This window comes from Cupressus sempervirens, chromosome 3 (genome assembly GCF_028749045.1).
Source record: "Cupressus sempervirens isolate cs-2001-9-10 chromosome 3, ASM2874904v1, whole genome shotgun sequence".
Taxonomy (NCBI): domain Eukaryota; kingdom Viridiplantae; phylum Streptophyta; class Pinopsida; order Cupressales; family Cupressaceae; genus Cupressus; species Cupressus sempervirens.
The window spans coordinates 140,564,254-140,575,185 of record NC_143120.1 but is presented as its reverse complement, the minus strand read 5'-3'; the positions used below and the strand labels follow the sequence as shown (position 1 = coordinate 140,575,185).

The 10,932-nt window shown below is 34.2% G+C and overlaps 1 protein-coding gene across 1 annotated transcript; it reads left to right on the top strand.

The window, feature by feature from the left end:
• Positions 1–2,489: 2,489 nt before the first annotated feature.
• On the top strand, positions 2,490–6,628 carry LOC149565151 (high-affinity nitrate transporter 2.1-like). The gene is made up of 3 exons (XM_089818700.1): positions 2,490–3,543; positions 4,640–5,046; positions 5,901–6,628. Exons 1-3 carry the CDS (start codon positions 2,794–2,796, stop codon positions 6,277–6,279), a joined length of 1,536 nt encoding a protein of 511 aa, XP_089674826.1. The 5' UTR covers positions 2,490–2,793; the 3' UTR covers positions 6,280–6,628.
• The last annotated feature ends 4,304 nt before the right edge of the window (positions 6,629–10,932 follow it).

Below are 10,932 nucleotides of genomic sequence, written 5' to 3'. Positions count from 1 at the left end.
AGTGAAATTGATATAGTCGAAACATCAACCCTTGATGCAAAATGGTAAAATTAACATCCTTCCTCATTTTTTCCTTAATATCAGTAACCGTATCCACTAAATCATGTAACATAAAGAACATAATGGAAATAAAGTCACGGTGGCAAAAATGGTTTAGGAGAGGAAAGTGGTAGTAATAATAGACACCATACCTCCCTTCTAGAGTTAGGTACTTCATCAATATCAAACAGACCTCAGTCCATGGCTCAGGGAGCCTCTCCTGCATAAAACCACCTCTCTGTCGAATGGGTTCCTCGCCCTCCAAGAAGAAGTGCTATGAACTCGCTTCGTTAGCCACCCTAGTCACCTTTTGCCATTTCCTTTCCTTCATAGCAAGTCTTGTTGCTAGAGAAATGACTTCCTCAGAGATATGAAATGAGATGCCATTAATTGTGACTCTTCAGTCCTCCCAGGAATTGACAAATTGCAAGGAACAATTTTTATCGTACCCATTTAGTGCCTCCATAAATGGAATGAAACCACCTTCCTTCAACATGTACCACACTAGTGGCTTCCTAGTAGTCTCCTCAATTGTGGAAGGTTCAATTCACATAAGGTCACCACCCATCTTTGCAATTTTTCCTAGAACTCTCCTCTCCTTTGAAACCAAGAAGGACTTGCTAAGAATGACTTCACACTTAGGCAAAAAAATAGCCCTTAAATGAACATAAATGCCAGTATTGTTAATAATAATAACACCGTCCCTTGTAGAAATTAATGTCAAGTGTCGGCTGCCTCTATCTCTCTCCCAATCTTTTCCATCATTCCTAATACTCTCAAACCATTTAAAATTTGAACTTTTACTCATCCTAGCGTACAAGAACACACATAGGAAAATCATTAAAAAAACCTTTCATCTCAAACTTTAAAATTCTTTCTTTTTCGGGCCATGCAAATTTATTATTACAAGTACCATTTCCATCTCTCCTTGCCATTTGTATTTCATAACTTTGTCTTATCCGCCAACTCGGCAGTATGTCACAAAAATTTAAAATAATTCTCTAGTTGGGATTTATCATGCTTGATTTCTTGGTTCACTAAATCTCTTACCAAATTTGGTAAGGCACTAAATTCCCTCCAACATCTTACTCCCTTCACATTTAGGCCTAATGCTGCCATTCCATTTGCTACCCTATTTCCCTCCTGAAAAATATGATTCAAATCAAACCTATTTAAAAAAAACTAATAAGCGTCTAATATCTTCTATCACATGTTTAATAGCCCATCCTTCCTTCATGTTACCTTTAACAATTTCTATTATGATTTTTGAATCACTTTCAATCTCCAGATTTATCCACCCCACACTTATCAACAATTTTAAACCTTAATAAAGAGCCATCACTTCCATAGTATTGTTAGACACTTTCCCTAGCTGTCCATAATACGCCATTAGCATCTTGCCCTTGTTATCCCTCACTATACCTCCTCTCGCCAAAGTCTCCTTTTTGGTAGCACCATCAAAATTGAGCTTAACCCAATTCACAGGCAGGGGTATCCATTGAGTCCTTTTCCTTGCCAACAGATTGGAATTATCAATCTTCATTATCCCCTCCTCCAAATTCTAGCCCTTGGCCACTCTAACATCCAATTGGCTAGGGGGAACGCTGGTCTTCTCCACCTGCTACAACTCATGTTCTCAACCATAAGTTTATAGATCTTATCCATTACAACCTCCTCACTTTTTTCTTCATTCATGAACACCTTGTAATTTCTCTCTTTCCAAATACTCGAGTAGACATGCGAGGGGGGGGGGTGGAGATAATCTTCAACATACTGACAAGGAGGGGGTGGGTTAAAGGGCCTTGCCAACTCATCACAAATTGCTCCAGATCCTTGTTAAACACCTAGTTCACCTTCAGCTTCTGTAATAGCCTCCCCCAAATATTAGAAGTATAACTACAATGAATTTGATATATATGTTATATACCCTAATCATAAATCAGAGAATTTGATCTTAAATATTAAGATAACGACTAATGCAATCTTAAAGAAGGAAAAGTATTGAAACTCTTAAAATTCAAATCCATTTTTTATTTATCTTAAAATTGTTCATTTTCTAAATTGGAAAAGCCATAAAACTATAGAAGAGTTCTATTCTTTGCTTGACAAAAGAATTCTACTCCCCTACCTTACAAAAAGGTTCTATTCCTCTACTTTGCAAAAGACAAAAAGTACATATGCAATCTCACACTTGTCAATTATTCCGATTCCACTCAAGAGAAAAATAGACTTCCAATTGTACGCCTTAGCCGAACGAATCTGATCCCTCCCTAATCTCCACTTTTCGAGAACAGCACTTACCCATATTTTTATGTCTCGCTGAGGAAGAATGTGCTAAATATATTATTCAAAATTTGGCAACGAAGTATGAATGTGGGGTCCAAAGAACATTCAACTAAGAATCATCTTTGAGCCGCACCATAATAATGAAAACGATGGACCTCCAATCAGATTCCAAATGCAGATGAAGCCTCCCCTGTTTTATCCATCCATGAACAGTTTTCTCCAAAACTACCTGCCCAATTCTATGCATTGTGAACTTCACAAGCTTAAAATCTTCAGAATTTGGTGTTCAAATACCCACATATGTCAGTTCCTTTTGTAATTCCGTAACTTCATCTACCAAATTGAACAAATTCTCAGATAAGTTTGTTCATTTTGTTCATGAATGAATTGAACAAATTGCTTTTTAGAGGTTTTCCCAATTAAGCAAAGTGCAAAACCCCATATCTTAAAAGCACAGAACCAGTAGCTATGGATCCAGAGGCAGCCCATAAGATGATTACTTCAAAACCAACTCCAATTTTTGATCTCCCAGTAGATTCAGAGCACAAGGCTAAGGAACTTAAACTTTTTTCAATAGCCCAACCCCATATGAGAGCCTTCCACTTATCATGGATCTCCTACTTCACTTGCTTCCTTTCCACGTTCACTGCTCCTCCTCTGATACCCATTATCAGAGACAATCTCAATCTGACAAAGAGGGACATAGGCAATGCGGGCATAGCAGCAGTCTCTGGTTCCATATTCTCAAGGCTTGTCATGGGAGCTTTATGTGACATTGTAGGCCCTCGTTATGGTTGTGCATTTCTCCTCATGCTCTCTGCCCCTGCTGTTTTTGCTGCCGCTACAATTTCCTCTGCATATGGTTTCATCCTCATCCGATTCTTCATAGGCTTCTCACTTGGAACTTTTGTTTCATGCCAATTCTGGATGAGCTCCATGTTCAATACTAAGATTGTGGGTAGTGCAAATGCAAATGCGGCAGGGTGGGGAAACATGGGAGGAGGAGCAACACAGCTAGTTATGCCTCTTGTTTATGATTTCATTCACAAATCCATTGGTTCCACCAGCTTCACAGCATGGCGTATTGCTTTCTTTGTACCTGGACTGACTTTAGTTCTCATGGGACTCGTTGTGCTCATCTTTGGACAAGATCTGCCTGATGGTAACTATGCCGCTCTTCACAAACAGGGAGATAAGGCAAAAGACAAATTGTCAAAGGTAAATCAAGCTTCTGAAGTTCACAATGAGTTTTAATGATCAGTATGCTTTCTCTTCTGAATTAGGCCATGTAGATTTTGTTTGGTTGCTAATATTTAGGATCAAACACTATTATGCACTAAGAGTAAGAGCAAAGGGATCTTCCTTTCATGTTTCTCAGATTACAGAGTGTGATTTGAAATGTTAACGCAAAAACTGTTACACAATCGAATCCAGAAACAACAAGTTCGACTATCATCCATCATCAGAACAGTAGCAAAAGAAGAAAGATGAAAGGATGTTAGCGGACCAGCAAGGATATATAGATAGAGAGAAAGAATCCTAAGAACAATAGCATGGAAACCTAAGAGTTAGGGGCTAGAAATCTATCTATATGTTTAGGTAGTTTGCAACTATATTCATGAATAGTCATGAACGGAGATAAAGGTTTCCAAAAAGCTACCTCTGTTTTTTGGCTTTAGATTGCACAACTGCCTGACAAAAAAAAATTGTTCTATTGCTTTGGATTCTTTAATGTGTATGTTCTATTCTGTCTTTGGTTCCTAGTACATTAATAAGAGCACAGCATAAAGACAGAAAACAGAAGAATGAAAGGTAAGGCTGGAACTCGAAAGATTGATGCATGGATTTTATGAAAAGCTTGATTTGCTTGATTTAGCTCTGAAGAAGTACAACTTAAAATGAAAACTTCCCACTATTAAGAATAAATAGTAAATAGTTATATCATTAAAGATACAAGGTGGGCATAGGTTATAAAGATAGTGGGTTTTATGCTTTCCTGCTTTGTCCTTGGTCTGTAGAGCTATATCATGACAAAAGAAAAGACAGAGTAAACATGTTTATTATAAATGTAAATTTTAGTTTCTGGATTTGATTGTTTATGTTTTTTTAACATTAGTGTTTATGTTTCGTTAGCATCAGTGTTTTGGATCACATTTTATAATCTGACATCAAAATGAAAGAATGCAAGAATGAAATAATTTGAAGGGTTTTTTTGTTTTTGTTTTTTTAAAGCCGTAATCTTCATTTTAAAGTGTTTTACATTACATGACTGAATAATATTAATACAGTAATATAATTCTAAAATATTGTGCAGGTTGTGTGGAATGCCATGAAGAACTACAGGGTTTGGATCCTGGCTCTTACCTATGGATACTGTTTTGGAGTAGAACTTACCATAGACAATGTGATTGCACAGTACTTCTTCGATAGATTTGATCTAAATCTTCACACGGCAGGCATAATTGCATCTACATTTGGGCTTGCCAACTTAATAACCCGCCCATTTGGTGGTGTATTGTCTGACGTTGTAGCACGTAGGTATGGCATGAGAGGACGAATTTGGGCTCTCTGGACTGTTCAGACTCTCGGTGGAGTTTTCTGTGTTTTGTTAGGGAAGGCAGATTCCCTGAGCCTCTCCATTACATTCATGATCGTCTTCTCCATGTTTGTGCAAGCATCTTGCGGTCTCACCTTTGGAATAGTCCCTTTCGTATCTAGAAGGTTTGAATTCTCTATTCCCATTGCCACTGAATTGATTCATCAAGGTTCTATCTTTTTCATCAGCTTACAGTTGGTCATAAAAGCCCATAAACCCTAGGGTTTGCCCAGAGTTTTCATAAATGATGCAAGATATGGAAAGCTTAGAGCAAACTTTAATGGAGGATTCTTATATGTTACAGAAGTCATTTCAAGATAGAGTTTATATGATTTCCACAGTTCATAATGTTAGCATGCTCAGTCCTCGATGTTTCAGATAACTCTATGATCCATTATTCTCTTCTCTAGTCTGACTCTCTTTGTCTTAATGATGGATCATAGAGTTTGATCTGAACATTGAAGAAATACACTCACACAGTTTATCCCAGAAGTTAAGCACACTACCATTTCAAGATATATAATTTGAGGTGAAAGACTTTTTCAAAAGGGTCTGTGCTTCAAATGTAAAAGAACTTGATTTCACTGGCCCTAGCTTGAAATTATTTTATACCTTCTTTTTATATCAGCAGTTAGCATTTTATATTCATGCTTCTGGGTAAGATTGTTTGTGGGTTTCTCAGCATCAATGTTTCACATTCTTAGCTCTCTTCTCTTGATGATGGATCATTGAGTATGATCCAAAACATTCTTAGCTCTCTCATCCTGATGCTGGATCATTGAGTATGATTCAAAATTTTGATACTGATAAACTCATGCACAATCTTACCCAGAAGCATGGATATGATATCATGGATTACGGAAATCTGTTATTGTTAACTTAGCATTTGTCACTCTTTTCTGCTGGAGCATTGCATCTAGTGGTGTTATTGCTGATCTAACTAATAGAAGTGTTTTGTGGGTTGTGTACACATTTGCAGGTCATTGGGCATAGTTTCTGGGATGGCAGGAGCAGGGGGCAATGTGGGATCAATGGTAACGCAGATTTTGTTTTTCCTCAACTCCAAGTATTCCAATGAGACTGGAATCAGCTTGATGGGTGTCATGATCATTGCATGCACAATGCCTCTATTGGGATTGTATTTTCCACAATGGGGTGGAATGCTTTTTCCACCTTCAAAATCTGAGAATGCTAGTGAGGAGAAGTATTATGGATCAGAATGGTCTGAAGCTGAAAAGCAACTAGGAATGGACAAAATGAGCATAAAATTTGCTGACAACAGTAGAAGTGAAAGAGGGAAAAGATCATCAGTGCCTTCCACCTCAACTCCAACAAAAAGAACGCCTCAGCATGGGTGAGGAATGAGGATCATCCCAATATGGCCATGTCTATAAACCCTACCATCTTTCCTTTGGAATGATTAGGTTGGCAAACAATATATTATATTAATAAAGGTCATTGTATGATAGAAGGAGTTGGTCCTACTATCACACATTTCAATGTGTGAGTTGTGGGTTGCAGATTATGAGGTTAAATATGGCAAGTATAGTAAGTAGCAAAAATAATTGCGTCGTAGGAATTTAGGAGTCCCAACTAAAGTATTTTCTATCAATGTGATTTTGTGAACTAAGTTTTGTCCCCACAAAACATTCTGCTTTCCTTGTAATGCATTATAATTGAATAAATAATCATTGGAATGCTCTCAAATCCAAATTCATTCTTATTCTCCACTAATTTAAACTATTACTATCTTAACAAAACCTTTATTTTTTATTGGGCGATTTATTTGAGCTTAATGAATTGGGTTTGGTAGGGAGGGACATTTGGTTTTCTTGATATTTGTTTTTATTAGGTGTTTCCATTTATCTTTTTTCCCAAGAAGATCATTTACAATATTTTCATTAATATTGTTTTAAAAAAAAATTATTCTTATTATTTTATTTTCAGTGATGATAGATTTGAAGAGACCATATAAAGTTGTATAAAAGGTATTCAATAAGACATTGATATTAAATATATTACAAGAGGATATCGATATTAAATTTATTTTCAACTTGATTATGTATTATGCTTTGTTGTTTCTTCTTAGAATAGTATTTGATCAACTAAATTTTGAATATTTGGGAGTCTCATAACATCAAGCTCATTAGGCTTCGTAACCTTATTAAGATTTTAAATTTTTTCTTCATAAAATCCCAACAAATTCGTATACACTTGAATCACTTTATAGATTATTTAAAACAACCTTTTGGGTTTGTCTTATTGGACTTGTTATTTTAAGGTCTCTAAACAAGTCGTAGTTATGTGTCAATTGACTAATTTGTTGTTTTCTTGCACATTATCTACATATTGTGAGCTTCACATGTATAAGGAGAAGAAAGATAAGGGGGTCGAAAATGTAATTGTTTAGGATTTTGATACAATGTAAGTTTTTACATTGTAATGAATGATAAAGAGCACGACATCAGCTAGACCCTTTCAAAGGTGATTGATTGTTTTCCTTTCATTTTTGATGTGAAAAATATATGACTCAATAAGAGGGTTAGTATTCATGACTTATATACATACACATAAATGAGCTGTCTTGGGTTTCCAAGATTTCTTGTATTGATGCAAAGACTTGAGTGTTCAATGTTTTTCAGTTACAACCTTTTTGAGTTTAAGAACATCATATTGGAGAGACCTTGAATTCAAAAAAAATGTTTAATTCTATTGAATCATTTAAAGTTGACAAGAAGCTAAGATACAAAGTTCTTTTTCTTTTGACCTAGTTATGTTGCAGATAGAGGTCCTAGTGATGATTAGGATGATCAAGGATATAATGAGATATTGTGGTCCAATCCTCAACAAAAGTTAAATATTTAAATTAACTTAGAAAACACATTTTTACAAACTTGTTAGTTGGTATATCATGAATTCAAAACACATTGTGACGAAACCTCTCTATCTTGGAAAGAAAATGAATTCCAAGACATATATACAATCACTTGATGGAATTGGTGCTTTCACCATTAGGAATGGATGACAGACAATACCAAGAAATTTTATCATAATTTGATTATGATGAATTTCAATTCATTTCTCATAGGAAGGGGAACTTCTACTCAAGGGCGATGATTAGGATGATCAAGGATATAATGAGATATTGCGGTCCAATCCTCAATAAAAGTTAAATATTTAAATTAACTTAGAAAACACATTTTTACAAATTTGTTAGCTGGTATATCATGAATTCAAAACACATTGTGGTGAAACCTCTCTACCTTGGAAAGAAAATGAATTCCAAGACATTTATACAAATCACTTGATGGAATTGATGCTTTCACCATTAGGAAGGGATGACATACAATACTAAGAAATTTTATCATAATTTGATTATGATGAATTTCAATTCATTTCTCACTTTTTTAGGAAGGGGAACTTCTACTAAAGGGTGTTTATATGTTACTTTACATATTTTGGGGAGATCATATCCAATTGTAGAATGATTTTAGTCCACAAATTCTAGAAGTTTGTGGCTAATAATATTTCATTGTGATTTTGTTTCGGTGAAGATGTATTTAAGGAATTTAAAAGATGTCGTGTAAGCTAATGGGCTATGTGGAGGCATGGTACAATCTATCAAGCCCTTTTCAACAATGAAGAACATGTATTTTATCTCTAAAGATAGATTTGTTCACTTGGCATTGAGTTATCTCTAGGAAGAAATTGTGTTTTAACTTCTTTTTTTTTTGTATAGGTTTATGATGTTTTCTATTAGTTTGTTGAAAGCATACACTTCATTACTTGAGACTTAAGAATATTATATAAATTGATTACTATTAAGATGGTTGTTCAAGTGAAATTGATTAGTTGTACATAAGTAAATAGTGAGAGTCCATTATTGAATAATATTAGGTGAGGGATACCCCTTCTTATTTATATATCAAGTGGTACCAAGGAATTCATACCCTTTGAGTATTTATTTGTTGCACATTGTTTGAAAGTAGTTACATCAAAAAGATTAAGTGACTTGACGGAAAAATTCTACCTATTGGCCCAACACGTGGAATGAGATAGTGGTTAAAAAGAGCAACAATGACAAGAGAAGATGATGACAATGTCATTTTTAGATATTTCAAGAGGATGTTATGTGGACTCTTAGCAAATTTAGCATCTACAAGGATGTAAAAAACTGATGTTGGTAACTATCGAAGTTAGGAATTTGATGAAAGAAAATTAAAAAAGAAGAACTCAAAAGAAGAGAGATATCTAATGGTTCAATATTACTTTAAAGTAGACCAAATCTTTGATAGATCTATTAGTAATGAAATTATAATTAAGAAGTTGGATCAATAATAACTAGATAACACTCCAACATGTCTTGAACAACCTCGAATGTTCCTTATATTATATGGCACACACTCTAACACTCTTGTACATATCACATGATTTCATTATAAGCTACTAATTGTGATCCCATGCAAGTCATTACTCCACTATATGCTACTAAGTATGATCGCATGCAAATCATTACTTATCATGCATTAATTATGCATGAACAAACTATTGAATGTGGTATCTTCATTAGAACTATTCTTCAGTTAAATAACAAAATGTCAATTATTAATAACCTCAAATGATAAGTAATTGGAAGACTTCAGCTAAATAATAAAATGCCGACTATTAATAACAATTTGAATTAAGAACTATTACATTTGTTTTTGTTTTGTGAGAATAATGCATGTTTAAAACCAACTTTTGATGACCTCAAATAAGAAGTAATTGGAGGGTTGATGTTTTTGAGTTAAGAACTATTATAACTATTACATCCATTCTTGTTTTGTAAGAACAGTAATGCATATTTTCTTGGTGGATGAACGAATGAATAGTTGTAACAAAACAGTTTGATGTTTCCACCACTTTATAATTATATGAGTCTCCGTTCCTGATCATGATCATTTCCTGCACATATCTAGAAACGCCATCTTTCCTCTGGGTGGCAGACAATACACGAAGGGACCAGTCTCTATAATAGATCTTCATTCAACGATATAAACAGAGTAGCAATGTAGATGACGTATGGTACATCTCAATGCTTCAGATTAAAAGGTCAAATAGAGTAGGCAAATCAATAGTGTCATAACAATTTTTAGAATGAAAACAATTTGTTTCTATCATTGCAATTTTCTGAACTGTTTGGTCCCCACAAACTTTCTATTTTTCTTAGAATGTATGATAGTTGAATCAAATGTTATTCGAGCTTCTTTAGAATCCGAATTTGTTATTATTATCCTCTAATTTACTTACACTATTTTAAGAGCTTGAAATTAAGTTTGTAATTCAAGGTTCTTGGGTGGTTTGTGAGCTTAATGGTTTTGGGCTTGGTAGGGATATATGGTTTCACTGGCTTTAGTATTTGGTTCTATTTATGTATTTTTATTGTTTCTAGCAGTTTTTAAAATTATTTTCAAATTAATTAAAATGGTTTCTATCTTGTTTTTTTATAAATTTGGTTACACGTGAAGATCAATTTAAAGAGAGACAATTTTTTCTTAGGAAAGTATACAATAAGATAATGATACTAACTATATTGTGGAGATTTATCTTTTTATAAAATTTATAGATTTTTGTTATCAGCAGTGTGAGAATTTCAATTTAATTGTGTATTATGTTTTGTTCATGTTATAGAGGAAGAATACTAGCCGTTGCCCTTTGTTTCAATTACTATTCATTGGATTTTACTAATAAAAAGTTTTATTCAAAAATCATCTAGTGAGCTAATAACTACTCATTTCCTTGAATAAAGTTTGGCAATTAAATCAATTGCACAACTTTATTGATTTCAATAATGCACAATTATTGGGGCATTTGCACATAGGTATTGAATTAATTATGCAATTTCTTCTATTCTCAAATAAAATAGGTAATGGGAAATAATGAATATTTTTCAATCGACACATTAAAGTAACTGATTTTGACCTTTATGTGTACATAACAAGTCCCACAACATTCATATTTACTACTATAGT

Excerpts from the sequence above, each read along its gene's own strand:
- LOC149565151 (XM_089818700.1), top strand. The coding sequence starts at position 2,794 with ATGGATCCAGAGGCAGCCCATAAGATGATTACTTCAAAACCAACTCCA. Across the intron at positions 3,544-4,639 it reads CAAAAGACAAATTGTCAAAG|GTTGTGTGGAATGCCATGAA; the intron begins GTAAATCAAGCT and ends AATATTGTGCAG. Across the intron at positions 5,047-5,900 it reads GTCCCTTTCGTATCTAGAAG|GTCATTGGGCATAGTTTCTG; the intron begins GTTTGAATTCTC and ends ACACATTTGCAG.